Genomic DNA, 16,500 nt, shown 5'->3' with positions numbered 1-16,500 from the left:
GTTGTTTATTAGAAGTATGTCCTCACATGTCACGAAGCAGCTGAAGGAGCGAGGATAGTCCTGTGCCTGCGGCAAGAGACACAGTTCCCAGCTACAACAAAAAAACAAGTACCACAATTCCTTCACTCTCAGAATGGATCAATACCTCCTTTCCTTGCTCCCTGAAGGACCTGCTTGAGTGTTTCTTGGGTCTAGATAGAGCTAGGCTGGAAATGTGAGTTGGTTGTAAAATGCACAATATTCCTTCTTACTCATTTCTTTAATTTGAGGTTTGTTTGTTAATAGAAATAGCAAAAGGATCCAAAGAGAAATTCCAGCTCCTATGCACAGTCACTGTAGTAGCAAAACTGGAAGGTATCTTGAGTCACATATATGTACCTACTGTCATTGTTCTTGCTGACACGATAAAGACATGACGGTGCTGTTCAATCACCTTTTGCCACGTAGAATCCAGTTCATTTACTGCTGCCCTTCTTTTCCAGTTCACCCGTTTCCTGTTATTGGCATCTCCTTTCCATTCCTGTTCTGCAACAGTCAGCCAGCCTCCACCATGCAGCTCTGCCAAAAGCTCTGCCAAGACAAATAGGAGGAAAGCGTGTGCTTTTCAGTTTGGGGCCAAAACAAGTTTAATTACAGTCAGTGTCAAACCCCTAGATTTCAGGATGCACAATTTCATCTCCTCTGAGTCAAAACCAGTACCTTTTCCCTCTCAGGATCATTAATACAGGTAGGACAAGCAAGGGATTGAGATGTACTCCCCACATTACACCCAAGGACCCTCTTCCTTCTCCTACTATCAGAGGGAGAGACCTTTCTTACTCTCAAGCCTAAGAGCAATTCTGACTAAGCTCTAAGGGCTTTTGTGTCAACCCTTTTACTAGGTGTGTTTTCAGGTTCCTCTGAATCTGTCTCTCACGATAGAGACATTGCTGAGCAGACTTCCTGAGGTGGCATCCCTCAGAGGTTCAGATGAGCTGTCTGTTTGAGCTAAGGATTTTTAAAATCTTCCCTGAGCACAAGATACTCATAGAAAACTGAAGAGAGACAACCTCAGGGAGTTTATTATTATTCGCGCTGCTGTCTTACAGCAACACCCAAAGGTCACTGTTAACACCTTAAATTTGGCTGCTCTAAAATTATTTCTCACACAGCCTTCACTAGGGGAAGTGAAAAAGCCTTATAGGGACATTCCCAACCTTTGTATGCCCATATATGTGGCTGCCTCAAAAGAGACACTATCAACTCAAGTATTGTTTAAAATTGGACTTTATTTACTGATTACAGATCTGATGTTATTTCTTAAGTTTAAAAAAAGCTTTGGCCCCTCTGGTAACAGCTGTCTTCTCCCGTTTGAAAGCATCCTAGGAGAAGTTGTGAGCTTGTAGCTCCTAATGTCTTTGAGGCCCCCTATGGCGCTCTGCTTTAGGTATTCGCTCCTAAAATCTCATCCTTCCTCTGTCATTTAGTAAAAACTTCATCTGGATGAGCCAGGTTACATCAGAGATGGGTGCTGAAGAGCTCTTGGCATTTATCTAGATGGTTTTAGCCAAGTTTCAGTTTAACTGTCGATGCAAGGGCATGTACAGCAGAGCACAGTGAGAGAGCGCTGAGCTACTGCTGCTCCAAACCCATGTGCGTGCTCCTGCAAAGAAAAGCGAGGAGCCACCAGCTCTCAGCAAGACTCTTACATGAGATGTGGCATTGCATTGCCAGAGCAGTATGATGCAAGCTCGGGTGGTCCAAGCATCTCTGTGCCCATTACATGAGGTAGGCTTGCCTGTAACACCCCCATCCTGCAGCCTTGCTTGGATGCAGTATCCATACACATGTCCTGGTGCTAGTTTTAGCTCAGTCTGTGGGCCTTGATTCTGGGCGGTGTTGGACTATCTCAGTACAGAAAGCGTTTCAGTGCTAAACAAAATTAATTATATATGGCTATTCATTAACTTCAGTGGTAATATATGCAAAGAAGTTTGAGATTTGCTTTTTATCAAGTGGCCTGATGTCACACCACTGGCACCACTGTTTCCTGGTGAAGGAGAAATCAAAAACTTAGTGCCTAGGAATATTCATAGTCCATCTTACTTGATCTTCATATCCACTAGCCTGGAATTGAGGGTTTTTTAATGACATCCTCAGGCCAAAAATATACCTGCTTCTAAGTTTACTGGAAGCTCCTGGTCATAGAGAAGCAAGTACAATATCTCCATTGCTACTGGCCTTTGCTCTCCCAGCGTCAGGAGTTAAGAATAAAGCTAGTATTTTCCTCCAGACTAAAATCTTCCTCTTTTGCTAAAAGAATAATATATGATGATGTGTGTGTGGCAGTGTCATCTGTAGCCCCTATCATTACATCTGTAATGATGACAAAGCAGAAGAGAGATGAAGGAAACCATCCAGTGAGTAAGTTCATTAAGTATATGCTTTGCAATAACAGTAACCCGGAGTGAGAATAGGAACAGTTGAGAAATCTAGAGATTTTGTCTGGCGAAGACTGATCATTTCTTCCGTTTATTGGCTGGCATGATTTGTGGTTTTATTCTGTACTTTGATTCCTTCACCCAGTCTTTCATCTTGGCTCTATCAAAAACTACTCTAGTGCTTCCAGACACTGCAGCCCTGAATTAGAGGAACCAGACAAAAAGTCCTGCCAAATTCCTGAGAGTAAACTATAGTTTTGTATTAGCATTGTCTTCTTCTCATAAAAATGAAGTGTTTTCAAACAAAACTCCATTGGCCTCTGGCTTAGAGAAATGTTTGTTGATCCTGTACATCAGAGATGCTGATGAAAACCACCTTCATGTTCTCAGCTAATTTAATACTACTATTTACTATAATGTACTGGTTGAATTGCAGTAGCACTTAGGATTCCTAGTCACAGACTAGGGCGCCGCTGTGCTAGACACCAGGCAGGCGTGGAACAAAAAAGAAAGTCCCTTCCCTAAAGAATTTGCAGTCTTTGGCATGAGTATGGTCATTATAAAGATAACGATCTTTTTTTCCAAGAAACGCCTCATCTTGTTCATTATCCCTTGCAATTAGTCTCATGGGGCTCCACTTCCAGCAACACGCACCTGTTGATAAGTGCAGCCTAGTTGGAGCTTAGAGAGACTTTGATTCTTCCATTTTTTAATGAACAAATGGTGCATTAGAGATGTTTGCTCCTTCAAATATGCAGACATCTGAATTTCTAATTGTTTAGCATTAGTCATAACTTAAGTAGGACAGAGCAGATTCTATATATAGCCCATTGCCCAGCCATTCAAGACAGATAGCGTGTTTGTATTTCTTCCCATATTTCCTCACTTCAAAGGAGTGAGAAGGCAATTGCAACATCTCTAGCTTCAAGTATTCCAAAACTGTGCTGCCCCCATCTCCTTCTCCCCCAGATATTGTTTTCAGAATCATGAGATTTTTAAAGCAGATGACATTCTCAGCTCTTCTGGAGTTTATTTGGGGATTCTCAGCCTTGACAGCATAGCTGGGTGATGTTTTTAAGCTTGAAGGCTAAACTTTTTTTTTTTTTTAGCAACAATTGAGGTTGTAACAGGATTCCAGGAGCAGGAGTTGCCCTTGGTACCACAAACCTCCTTTAAATTGCACTGATCATTTTCCCTCTCTACTCTTTGTCATTTCTCAGTCTCATTCTTATGTTGTGTATGCTCTTACCTGTGAATGTATCGTGTATGTTACATTACGAAGGAAATCCTGGTTTGCAGCAAACACACACAGTGGATGTTTTACCACTGAGTGAGGATTTCACTTTCTGCAAATTCCAACTCCAACATTTCTCCTGTTATCTTCTCCTCCAGCAGGACAGCGGTGGGTTGGCCTCTGAAGAAACACAGGCCCAGCAGTTGGCTCAAACTGCTTCTGCCTGGATGCCTGAAAATGCCACACCAGCCCAGCTGCGCTCAAATGTTTCTCTGGATTTTCGTAGCGATGCCCGGATCCATCATCCCAGCAGCATGGTTTCCCTGTGCTTGTGACATGGCTACAACTTTAGAGCTGAATGAACTACGTATTGCTGCTGATGCTAACGGCTGATGGCAGGCCTGCGGCTGCACGTGATGAGAGCAAGTCAGGGTCCCTGGTAGCCGTGTGTTCGATGGCTGAAGCCATCACTGGCTCAGTGGCCCTTTCCATTGGGACTTCCCAGGTGGACAGACAGGCTCTCATCTGTGCCTGGCCTTTGGGGGACAGCTCCTCGCAGACTCCCAGGAGCGAGCCCGCAAGTAGCCATCAGCAATATGGTCAGAGTGTTGTGGGCTCCCCCCCCGTGCCCCTCTCCCGGTGCCGAATAAAGGGACAGCTCTGGGCTCTAGAGTCCCAGAGGCAGGAACGTGCCCAGGGAGAGGCAGTGTGGGTATTCCCACCCACCCTTCCCTGCAGGCCCACCCTGGCCTCCCCTGCCTCCCCTCAGCTGGCGGCTTGGCCCGTGTGCCTGCCACCTGCCCTCCTCTGGTTCGGCATCCCCCCTCCTGCTCACGGGAGCCCATACCCTGCTGCCCGTACAGGTTGTGTGTGTCCTTTTCGCTGTCACTGCGAACTAGGGTGAACCTGGTGATTTCAGTGGGTTTTTCCAGACGCATGCGAGATGCAAACCCAAACCCTTGTCCTTGCCCCGGTCTGTGCCAAAGACAGACAGACAGACAGATCGGACCAGCAAACCAACAGAATTTCTCTCATGGCCAAATGTACCCGAACACCAAGACAGCCAGGAATGCCAATTGCTCAGCGTGCTCAGGGAGTTCTTGTTCAATGGATTTCCTTCTTGCTACCAATAACTGTGAGATTAGTTCCTGCAGCATTATCATTAACGGCATAGAGGGCTCTCACAAGTACCCATGCAGCCTTCTCCAGCCCTTATTCGAGAGCAAGAATAGCAACTGACAAGTCTTGTGAGGTAAATATAAAGGTCAGCTGTTGCCTCCCTGGATGAGAACTGTCAGGAGGAGAGAGGTGTGCTGCCTGCACACTTCTCCCAGCCTGTGTCTGCCACTTCCCTTCGCTGCTCAGAAAGAGACAGCGAGGCCGTGAAGCCTCCAAGAGCGTTTTTTGGTGATGTCCAAGAGGGTACGAGCGCAGCTCGTCTCCGTGTTATGCGCACCGGTGGGAATAGCCCTCTGGGTGAGCGGGCCTTTGGGCAGAGAGAAGGCTTTTGCTGGGGCAGAAGGTCCATGCTTGAGATTCCTGAGCAGCGTGTGCTGGCCTCTGCTCAGCCGGGGGTCAGGCTTTGGGAGGAAAACCATCCCTGCAAATCCACCCGTGTGCGAGCGGCTGTGTTCTCCCCAGACACGGTGGAACCAAGAGGATATTCTCAAGGATTTTTTCCTTCCTTTGGGACCCTGAGCCCATAAAAGTGTGTCTTGTGGGCAGCTCTCTGGGATCAAGAGTCTGAACATTAAATCATGAATGAAAATAGTCCTCTGGTTGAGCTTGTGAACTTGGTCCTGGGAAATGCAAGATTCACTCCTGCCTCATACACAAACCCTTGAGGGACACTGGTTAAATCTCTTCATCCTCTCATGTTGCTTTTCCCCACTGAAAAGTTTGGGAAATTAAGGTGCCTTCCTCTCTCTCAGGGGACTGTAGGAAAACCTGTTATAAGTTATAGATGAAGCTCTTGATACGACGGTGAGACATACCACAGAAAATCTCTGTGACATGAGCATGTGATGCCCTTCCTGGGGTGAGGTCACTGAAAAATTGAAAGAGAAATTAAAACTGAATGAGAGAACTTTGAAGACTTCTGGTGTCAGAAGAAAGGGCAGATAACTGAGCTCCTTATAAGTTTTGTTCTTCGTCCTGACCTAGAACATACTCTTTTGTATTTAATTGATTTATTTTTATTGATTTTTATAATTCACTTTAATTGAGGTCCTCTATGATTAATCTAGCAAATTCAGCTTGCTGAGAAACAATAAGCAAACGTATTTTGTTCTTAAAATGACTTATCACCTTCAGGCACAGTAAGATACCTTGAATATTTTTTCTTTTTCTCTATATTGCCCTAGAACCCATAATATTTATGACCATCAGATTTAGATTTCTTAGTATTGGGAGTACCAAAGGTGAAACAGAAATGTAGTGCATAATGTGCCAGTGTATGCTTGCTGGCACCTCAGAGTGGGCAAGATGCACTGAGTTCACCTGAAATAGTCACAGAATGTAAGATAGCATGTTACAGAGCTGATCACAGGGACTGAGTAGTGATGGTGATCACATGAAGTGGTTATGCGAGATGACATGGAAATATTTGCTGAACGCAACACCACCAGAAATTCTTACCGCCTTCTGACAAAAGCCGGAGTGGTAATGAAATGTTGCACCGTGGTAGAAAGCTGATCTACACCTAGTGTGTGTTCTTCCATGTTTGTAGTTGGACATCTTCAGAAATACCTGGGGTAAGAGCCATGCCCTCAGTTTAACAACATCCCTTCTGTATTGCTATTTTTAGAACTGTGTGATCTCTCTGGTATGGTCAATCATTGAGGAGGGGATTCTTCTTGCCTCACATTAGCTATCTAAAAATTCAGTGACTAGCCTAAGGTAGTTCTGTGCACTCCCTTTATAGACAAAGGAACGAGGTGAGCTTCTCCAGAAGTCTGAAGGTACTATTTTGCAATGGGATGTATCATACTCTGGGCATGCTTTTGCTTTCTATTAGCTACCACGGAGTAGCTATAATTGCCTTTCAGTAGGTGCCCGAGTTTGAGATCACCAAGGCTAAAGGGCAGGTGCATCCAACCCAAGTCAGCAGACAGGAGATGGGCCTCGCTAGCGCTTTTTATTTCTAGGCAATGTTATTTTGTGATTCACTGCAAAAATTCTGTTTGCCCCTGATGTTTGCAGAATGAGTCAAAGATGAATACTTTTCTTATGAAGTGTATGCTAATCTCAAACTATATCACTAAACATAAAACTCTGATGCAGTTATACCTGATATCTGCCTTGTCTCTCTCTTTCACCCCTCCGGTGAGAACCCAGAATTTCTTCTGTTGTAATCTCCTGCAGGAGTAGCAGCTGAGATTTCACTTAGAAACCGGTGACTCCAGAGAAAGGACATCTGTGTTCCTAGGCAGTCAGTTCTGCATCTGAAGTGCTGAGGGAAATACTTTTTGGTTTGTGTATCTGTGGTATTTTATATTCCTCGTTATCAAGGCATCCAAATGTCTCACAGTGTTCCCCACATTTAAATTGTTGCAAGCCCTCTCACGCATCACTCAGGATCTCTGGGGAAAGTAGGGTAATATGACCATGTTGGATTAGAAACAAGCATGGGTGAGACACTGCAGACCCAGGTCAGAGCCAGGGGTCAGGAAAAAGGGGAGAAGAACCTGGCAGGTTGTACAGCTCTTGTGAAAATTGCAGGAGCTCTCCTAGCCCACTCCTATGCTGTATTTGCTACCCTGGATTTCTTCAAGGGACGAAACTGTCTGCCTAAAGGGACCTAAATAATATTGTAAATGATGAAAAAAATAATGTGAGCCAATTCTCACTAGCATCAATCTTTTGGAGAGATGCAGCTCTATGTCTTATTCAGATCTCACCCACGACACTAAAAAAATGTATTTGGATCAAAATGCTTCCTTCTTTACGTTTATGGTCACATTATTTTTAAGAGGTTTCGTGTCTTTAAAAGGTATATTAAGCCTAAAAATGGAGGCACTGTGATAAAACCTGCCCCAGAGTACATCTGGAGGGTTTGAGTTTATTAAGTACCTCCTGCATTTTCCATCCACTGATTGAACTTAGCTCCTGTTTCTTTGAACCTCTTGTTGTTCTCACTGAAAGCCGTGCTGACATGCTTTAAAAGCATACAAATAGCTTCTGCTGCAACTATCTACACAATATATTCTGTTCTGTTTTCATTGTAATACACATTTCAGTGTGTGAATGCCTGAGTTAACAGACGTAATGCAGAGATAAATCTCTGGTATTACTACTTGTTTTTCCATTTGTTTCTTTATGATGCACAAGATCTGATTCCTTGGCACTTCACCAACAGCGTCTGAGGCTGGAGGGAGGTATAACAAAAATTAAAGTGTATAGCATCCCTAAGCAGATGCTCAGAATTGGGCTGTGGCCAACCTCATGTATTAAGTTGTTTGAACTTTGTTATTTTATTAAGGAAATGGATTTCAGATTGATCACTGATTTAGCATTGATAGCATACGACCACCTTCCGTGGTCTGTTGCTACTCCTCACCATGATGGGAGACATGCAAGGGCATGACCCCATGCATTTACAGTCTAGGCAGGATAAAACCAGTAGGTTTTCTGTAAAGTTTCCAATTTAAAGGGAAGGACGTGATTGGTGTTGCAACAGAGGCAGTGGGGAAGCAGGACTGAGATGCAGGGGCAAAGCTGATGGGATGCAAACGTCGAAGAGCGCACATTACACGGGGAATGGGCGTTGGGCAGAAGTTACTTCTATAGGCAGCGCTTCCTCCTGGAAGAGGGGATTGGAGGGTAAGCAACCCAGCTGGAGACATTGGTGGGATACGGTCGGGAGCCTTCAGACATAACAGAGACGGGAGAGCACTTCAGAGGGAGCTCAACGTGGGATTAGGGCACCCTGGAGGGAGGGCCTTAGCCGAGGAGGGCGAAGAGGGAAACACAGGGCCATGGGGCTGAAGAGGTGGGGAAGATCGGCTGGTGGAGTCGAGGAGGGGAAAAAAAAGGAAAAGAAAAAAGAGCAGTTGCTGCCTCCGCGCAAGAAGGGGGAAGACGATGGAGAGAAGCAAGGGCCAGGACGAGGGAGTGGGAGCTGGCAGCGCGGAGGCAGGGCCGGGACGAGCAGGCGGCGGTGCCGGAGGCGGCAGGGGAGGAGGAGCGGGCGGAGCGGTGCCGGGGCTGCCGTCCCTGCCCCGGCAGATGCTCCCGGGGCGGCCCCGGCGGCGGCACCCCGGCCCTCCCCGCCGCCCCCGCCCCCGGGGGGCAGGCTCGCCGAGGGCTTTCCAACCCCTCTCCCGGCGGCGGGGCCCGGGCAGCCCGTGCGACGTGACGGTGTCAGCGGTGCCGCGGGTCCCTCCCGGCACCGGCACCGGCACCGGCACCGGCACCTGCCCTGCCCTGCCCCGCGGGGTCGGCTGCGCTGCTGCCCGGTTTGCAGGGGGGAGCGTTGCCCCGGCCCGGGCTGGCCGCGGGCGCGGAGCAGCAAAGGCGGGCTCCGCGCAAACCCCGCGCCCCGTGGAGCCTCCCGCGCCGGCCGGCGGCAGCCGCCCCCTGCGGGCGGGCCCGGAGGGGGCGGGGGCGAGGGCCGGGGAGCGCCGGGGAGCACCGGGCATGAGGGGAGGACACCGGCCGGGGTAGCAGCCCTGGCCCCGGGCGGGTCGGGTCCCTCCCCGCGGGCCGGCCCGCGAGTGGAAAGTTTCCCCGGAGTGACCTCTCATAGTACGCGCCCGCTAGGAAATCTCATTCAAGTATTTTTGTCAATGGGGTGGGTGGGGGGGGCACCCTGCTCCCCGGCCCCCGGCCCGGCTGACGTCACTGCAGAGGCGATAAATATCTGTTGATATAATTGGACGTGAGATTTGGGGTTGCGATAGCGAAACTCGGCCCATCGCCGCTCCGACGGGCCCCCATGATTTATTCAGCAGTGGATCGGGGCACGCAATCGGGCTGTCAGGAGAGCGTCAGCTTATTAGGCAAGTTCTGCGTGATTCCAGGAGAGGGTCTAAGCTATAAAAATCCCGCGCCCCGGCTCTGATTAGGACCAAATCTGATCCCAAGTTCGCCAGGAGCCGGCTCCGAGGGAGAGCGAGAGGAAGGGACGCCGGGCACCGCCGGGCACCGCCGAGCCCCGCCGCCTGCCCTGCCCTGCCCTGCCGCCGCCGCCGCCGCCGCCGCCGCCGCCGCCCCAGGTAGGTGCGGGGCCGCGCCCGGGCGCGGAGCGGGCTGCGCTGCGCTGCGCTGCGCGTCCCGCGGGAGGCGGGGAGCTCCCCCGGCCGGGCAGGGAGCGGGGAGGCTCGGGGGAGCCGGGCGCCCGCACCCCGCGGCTCTCGGGGACAGCCGCCCCGCCGCGGGCACCCCACGCACCCTCCCGCCCCCCGGGTGGGTGAAGGGGCGCGGGGCCGCGCACACGCGCGGAGTCTCTCCGCGGGGGCTCAGCCCAGCCCCGTCCGCGGCAGCCGCTGCCGGAGCAGCCCGGAGCCGCCCCGCGGGGCTGTTCGGCGCGGGGCGGCCGCCTCGACGGCGGGGGCGGCCGGGCCGGGGCTGAGCGCGGCTCGGCCGCCGTGTGCGGGGTGCGGAGGGGCGCGGAGCGGCGCGGAGCGGCGCGTTTCAGCACCGGGACAGCGGCGGCGGCGGGGGGCGCCCCCTCCCCGGCCCCCGCTGCCCTCCCCGCCGCCGCGGCTCGGCTGCGTAACCCCGTCCCCCGTCCCCCGTCTGCCCCCGCAGGTTTGGGCCCCGACCATGAAGATCCCGCTGCTGGTCTCCACGGGAATCCTGCTGGTCGCCCTCCTGCCCTGCCAGGAGTGCAGAGCTCTCAGCAAGAGCCCGGTAGCCGCCCACGGGGCTCTGCACCAGCCAGATTTCTTCCAGCAGCAGCAGCAGCAGCAGCAGCAGCAAACTCTGCCCGTCCTGCTCCGCATGGGAGAAGAGTATTTCCTGCGCCTGGGCAACCTCAACAAGAGACCCGTCGGCTCTTTCTCCGCCTCTCCCAGCAGCACCAGCCACCTACAGCCCGAAGCCTCCGCCAGCAACTTTTTCCGGGCGGCGGTGCAACAGCTGCAGCAGCTGCCCGAGAGCTCGCTGGGGAGCCCCGAGGAGGGCGAAGCCGAGGGGGAGGCCGTGGAGAGGGAGAAGCGATCCGAGGAGCCCCCTATTTCTCTGGATCTGACTTTCCACCTCCTGCGAGAAGTCTTGGAGATGGCCCGAGCCGAGCAGTTAGCGCAGCAAGCTCACAGCAACAGGAAACTGATGGAGATAATCGGGAAATGAAACGGCCCCTCCCCGCCTTGCCAAAGAGATTCCGCAGTTAGCACAAGAATAATTACACCGTCCGAAGTACCATAGTGCTGCTCTGATGTCATCTCTTTATTTTTATATAGCTTTAAACCTAGAAGGGTGTACTCCGAACAGCCTCTGTCCCTTGACTAGCATGCACAACCGTGTACCAAGTGCAGAAACACGAGTGTCGTTCGTAACCTCCCCTACCTTTATTTATTTCTCCATTTCCCAGTTATTCTAGTGCCATCGCTACGTAGGGATGTGTGAGCATTGGAAGAAATGGTGCCAAGAAGACAGATAACTTTTCTGCTGGGGGCAGGGAGGTGGGAGGGGGAATCTCTGTAAGCTACTTTAAATCCACTTTTTTTCCTGTAAACATTTTCACAATAAAACATCTTTTCAGCGCTCGGTCGATTTTGTTGTGTAAGAGAATGTTTAATATTTATATTTTTAATAAAAGCTGCAAAGTAAAGATGGCTTGATAGACTTTCTTGCCTAGACGCCTGAGGGCTGCTCCTCCTCCCTCAGCGCTTACCGGGGTGGGGGGAGGAGGGGCACCCACGGCTGCGGACCCCCAGAGCCGCAGGGACCCCTAAGTCACCCCCGGGGATGTTTTTCCCCTCCCCGCCCCGGGGAGCCCCCGTCCTTGCGGGATCTCCCAGAGGCACGCCCCGACGTGCCGCCCGGCCAGGGGCTGCCTCCCTCCGCCGCCCTCGGCATAGGCTGCTCCGGGGGACGGAGGGAAAGAACGGGGGTGGGGGGTGGGTGGGTGTCAGGGTGGGTGGCCCCCAGCCCTGCAGACTCCCACCTCAGCAGCACCCCGAGGGGGCTCCCCGGCTCCTGCCGCTGCGGCCGGGGCTGCGCAGCCTCCTCCTGCCAGAGCGCAGCGGTGGGAAAGGGGTGAGGCGCTCCGGCATCTCTTTTGTGTTTTCCTTCTAGCTCTGCTCGTCCTCCCCGCACCCCAAAAGGGCAGGTTCCTCCCTGCTTCGGCTGCCCCGCTGTCCCGGCGGCCGTGCCCAAGCCGGGCCCCTCCCAGGGGCGCTGGGGAGGTGGCGGTGCGTGTAGAGAAACTTCCCGGGAGGAACTGGGGGAAATCCTTCAGGGCGACCGGGAGAAAATCGGAAATCCCTCACTCTGAACCAAATCCCAGGGAAGCTGCTCCCGCAGCCGGAGGCGACGTGGCGGCGGTGGTGGTGCAGAGCGATGCTCGCTCTGGGCTGTGCGAATCTCAAAGCTCTGCCCGGAGCTCGGCCGATGCAGCCCTCCAAAACTTCTGCCGCAGGAGTGTTTTCCAGGGGAAACAGAGACAAGTGAGGATTGATGTCTCAGCCCTGTAGCGAGGGGTGGCCGGGACTGGGGCTGACCCCTCACCGTCTGCACTGCCAGCTCACCAGTCCTGCTGGGGCGCAGGGCAGACCTATGGCCCGACACAATCCCCTGCCAAAGCAGTGTGTTTAGGGCCTGGCTCGGGGCTCCTGGAAAGATCCACACTTAACCCTAGTGCAGAGTTTGGCACCTGGTCCCCGATGGCACCGAGCACTCCCGGCAACCTGCCAATCTCTCTTAAACACTACCGAGTGCTGACACCCTGTCCCCAGTGGCAAAACTTGCAGAGTGTCACCTTCGGTACAACTTGTAGAGCTTCTTTTAAGACACAAATCTGATTTCATTAGACGGCTCAACATCTGACATGCACACGGATCAGGACATTCTGCATTCGCCTTTTCTACAGCACACCACGGGGCCTTCAAATTAAACCCTCACCGCATTCTGGTTTCATGCAAGAACATGCCCCTTTTCTTACACACACGGATGACTGAGAAGACGTAGACACAGATTCCGGCTGGACAAGACGTGGGCAGCATTCTAGTGTCTGCTCCACACACTCAGATCTGTGTCCTGCACCCATGCACGGAGCCTTGGCCAGTGCTTTCGGCGTGTGCACCTTCCTCATCCCTGCCGCTGGGCACCTTCCCTACAAATAACTTGTTTATGTGAGCGTCATCTGTTGTGGCTTAGCAGGAAGGGCAAGTGCAAAAGAAGAAATGGCAGCTTCCCTCTGCCCTCCTGTGTTCAGCCTCTGCCGCTGGGGAGGCACTGGTACCGGGGGGGCTACAAGTGACTGCAGGGAGGTGCTTAGACACAACCCTGATTTGGGGGTGCCAAGGGTGCAATAGTGTCACTGAAGTCACCAGCACTGATGAGCAGGGACGCAGCAGGGTACTGAGGAGAAACGATGTTTTGGCAAAGGATGCTACTAGTGAATATCATACCAGCATTTTAGCTAACAACATCGGTGAAGCATTTACACCTACATGGGGACGTGCCAAAAAGTGAGTAACAAAACACGAGCAGTGCTCAGCCTACAGCTGTAGTGATGCTATTTTCCCCTTGGAAACAAGAAATTACTGGAAAACACTCTGACTACAATACAGTATAGTAATTTGTCCCCATGCTCCCATCCCTCTCAGGACTGTCATTTCAAGGGCTGGGTACGATGTGGAGGTCAACTGAGTTCCTGGGAATGAAACCTGCTCGGATGTCCCTTTCCAGGCCAGTTTCTTTGTTGACTGCAGCCAGGCTGCCTGCACTCGCGGTCCCTCCGAGGAGAAGCACACCAGAAGCCAGCTGGAGTGAGTCATCATTCATTCAGTGAGTTCAACCAGGAGAAGGAGAAGATATGACGAGCCGGCTCGTCACCCCTCTCATTGCTCACGGGAGTTTCCTCCACTCGTCCTTGAGGGGATGGTTCAGAACCAGTCTGTAAAGGAAGGAAAGGTTGACAAATGGAAGAGGCAAAGATGAATTGTATTAAAATCCTCAAGATTTCACAACACGCAGAAAAACAGAATGAAGGGGGAAAGAGGGGAAAAGGCAGGGAGCATGAAAATTTGGGGAGGCCAGCCAGACTTCTAACGCCAGAGAAGTCAGAGGGACTTTTGCCACGGACAACGGCAGAGGAAGGATTACGCCGGGTGAGCGTGTTGCACCTGTGCAAAAGGCTTAGTCCTGATTTGGACCTCTGGAATACTATTGCACTGAAGGTGATAACTGCCTGTTTAGAAGGGATCCTGAGCCAGCTTGGCTTGTGTAGCTGGGCCTCCAGATTGATGTGGACCAAAGCCAAAAGTTATTGTCAGTGCATTGCCACTCAAAATGATACTTGTTCTGCTGTCATGAAATCTGCCTTGGATGTGTTTTGGGTTTTTTTTTGTTAAAGTCTTTTAATATTTATTTCACTTCAATTTCACTCAGCCCGAGAACAGGAGATAAATAATACAAAGATATAAGCTTCTGCTTATATCCCAGGCCCAATTCTGCTTTTGTTTGCACAGGTATCCTACGCTTACAGTAAAAAAAAGGAATCTGGACATGATATGCTGTAGCTGCTAATCACAGGAGTTATTACTATTTTTAAAATTAGCTGAATATTTAACAGACCAGTATAATATGCCAAAATATTTCACTAGTTCCAGTGTTTTCAGACCCTTTTGGCAGAGAATGAAGACTGGCTTTGTCATAGTATCAGAAATCCTATTAAAGATAAAATGTATAAAAATGGGTGATTTGGTAGCTAAGGGATGCCATGTGTCTTCATCATTAAACCCAAAATTTAACTTGCAATAATACAGGAATTTTTTCCCTCTGTATTCCTAGATATGCATATACATTATTATACATTCTTAAAATTAAAATAGACATACTGCCAGTCTTCTCTGTGCAGGGTTTCACCTTACTTTGGGAACTTCAGCATGATCTCAGGAAAACTATTTGATGTCATGATACTACTCGATAGAGGGAGAATGCCAGAGTAGTGTCCTCTGAATTTTAACATGACTCAATCTTTTATAATATTGTCCTAAAATGGAAAGTTACCAAAGCAGTGATGCTAACAGGCATATTCAGGAAGAAACAATGAAGCAGGGATGCTTGTGAGGAACTGAAGCATGGGATGGATTATTTTCCTAAGCATTTTTGTAAGTGCTTAATGTTAAAGTGGACCTTAGGAATTAGTAAGAACCAGTGGTATGTTAAGTATATTTTAGCTACTGGGCTTCCTTCCAGTTACTACCTATTTAAGTGTCAGGACACCAACAAACAAGACAGCATGGAGGTATGAAAAAAAGTAGCTCCCTATTTCTTTCTTTATATCTAATTAGAATTCATAGCTCCTTTTTTTTTTAGACTCAGATCCTCAGTTGCTCTAGACTGGAATAGCCCCACTTGTTCCAGTGAAATACTATCTAAGAATCTGCTCTAAGATTTGAAATGTGGACTAATCTTTGACTTACATTCATATTTTCAAAGCACGGCACTCACTGCTACTCACTGCAAAATACAGGGCTCAGAAAGGATTTTTATGGACAAGGATCTTGCAGAAGAATATAGCTTTTGCTTGCTAAGTTTATCACATACTTTAATGAGAGCACAAGCCTGGTGAAAAATCTGGGAGAAACAGCTGCCCACTTGAATACAGAAGCCCATTTTCAGGAATGCTGGTGAGGATTGTCTCCCAAGCTTATGCAAAAGTATTGTAAAGAACTGGGCCCACGGGGCCAGATCTTCACCTGAAAAGGCAGGTACCTAATTGAGTCCCGATTATAGAAGATCTGCCTCTCAGCCCTGGAAAGTGCTGAATGCAAACCTTTCAACGGGATTACAAAAGTCAGGTATCAGCAGTAAATACATGGCTAGACTTTCTGAGTCGTAAGGGATTCTGTGCTCTCTTGATCTCGGTAGATGCAGGAGCGTAGGTGGTTTATTAGTCCTCTGTGATGTTGAAAATTTTGCCTTTTATTTTTGGAAGGACAGCTGGAGTGCCTGGACTAGCTAAGAGTCATTTTGAAATTGGTTGTGCAATTTTGTGCACTGAGCCCTCAGTACTGTGTGTAAGCAGGCATGGGACAGCCCTTCTCACTTCTCACCCTGCAAAGGAATGGGAGTGGCAAGAGGTTTAAAAAATAATTTCCTGAGTTTTTATTCTTTTTTACTTAAAAACACACTGGCACCTTGTCATTTCTCTTCCTGTGCAAGATGGGCTTCCTTTAGCACCTCCACTTGCTATTCCAACCAGCCACTATCCAGAAATATACATTAAACTAAGGTTAACTTTGAAGCAAAGAACTATCTATGGGCTTGAAGTTAAGCAGCTTGTTTCATAGGATTTGGACCTAACATGGTGGAAGAAAAAAACCCACAATGTAATGACTTAGACTGGCAAGGTGACTGCATTACCTTGTTAACCAACACTGCTGGTACTGCATTTCAAACAAAACAATCTTTGTCTGCATCACTGCCAAAACTGTATTTCGTAATGTGTTAACTCCTTCATATTCTGCTGTGATGACATCTTCCTGTGTCAGCAAAACAATGTCAGAGCTCCAACAGATTCCCACTGGGTTTGGCTGGATGAAGCATTTACCCCCTGCACCTCGCTGGGCTCAGCAGGCTGCCAGTCTGCAATACCTCAATGTGCCTTTCCAAGAGCAATCATTTGCCATCACACCCAGCTGGGAGTGAAGCAAGCACAAAACTGACAATAGA

General features: G+C 49.9%; 3 protein-coding genes across 7 annotated transcripts in view; 2 read left to right on the top strand and 1 right to left on the bottom strand.

Annotated features, from left to right (window-relative positions):
• The first annotated feature begins 8,630 nt into the window (after window positions 1-8,630).
• Window positions 8,631-10,067, top strand: LOC138684645 (proline-rich protein HaeIII subfamily 1-like). The gene is made up of 2 exons (XM_069778628.1): window positions 8,631-9,399; window positions 9,739-10,067. Exons 1-2 carry the CDS (start codon window positions 8,631-8,633, stop codon window positions 10,065-10,067), a joined length of 1,098 nt encoding a protein of 365 aa, XP_069634729.1.
• Window positions 9,489-11,428, top strand: CRH (corticotropin releasing hormone). The gene is made up of 2 exons (XM_069779453.1): window positions 9,489-9,869; window positions 10,405-11,428. The coding sequence occupies exon 2, from the start codon at window positions 10,420-10,422 to the stop codon at window positions 10,945-10,947; it is 528 nt and encodes a 175-aa protein (XP_069635554.1). The 5' UTR covers window positions 9,489-9,869; window positions 10,405-10,419; the 3' UTR covers window positions 10,948-11,428.
• Window positions 11,429-13,314: 1,886 nt separating this feature from the next.
• The window catches only part of TRIM55 (tripartite motif containing 55), a 38,592-nt gene continuing 35,406 nt past the window's right edge, over window positions 13,315-16,500 (bottom strand). For all 5 annotated transcript variants that reach the window (XM_069779448.1, XM_069779451.1, XM_009920640.2 and 2 more), the window contains one exon: window positions 13,315-13,717. In XM_069779448.1, the coding sequence (XP_069635549.1) occupies window positions 13,707-13,717 (11 nt within the window). In that variant the 3' untranslated portion in view covers window positions 13,315-13,706. The remainder of the gene's footprint in view (window positions 13,718-16,500) is intronic.

This window comes from Haliaeetus albicilla, chromosome 3 (genome assembly GCF_947461875.1).
Source record: "Haliaeetus albicilla chromosome 3, bHalAlb1.1, whole genome shotgun sequence".
Classification (NCBI taxonomy): Eukaryota; Metazoa; Chordata; class Aves; order Accipitriformes; family Accipitridae; genus Haliaeetus; species Haliaeetus albicilla.
This window is presented reverse-complemented; position numbering and strand designations above follow the sequence as displayed.

Bases quoted from the DNA above. Each gene is read 5' to 3' on its own strand.
- LOC138684645 (XM_069778628.1), top strand. From the start codon at position 8,631: ATGGGGCTGAAGAGGTGGGGAAGATCGGCTGGTGGAGTCGAGGAGGGG. The intron at 9,400-9,738 runs GTACGCGCCCGC...TCTGATCCCAAG, and splicing joins CCCCGGAGTGACCTCTCATA to TTCGCCAGGAGCCGGCTCCG.
- CRH (XM_069779453.1), top strand. From the start codon at position 10,420: ATGAAGATCCCGCTGCTGGTCTCCACGGGAATCCTGCTGGTCGCCCTC.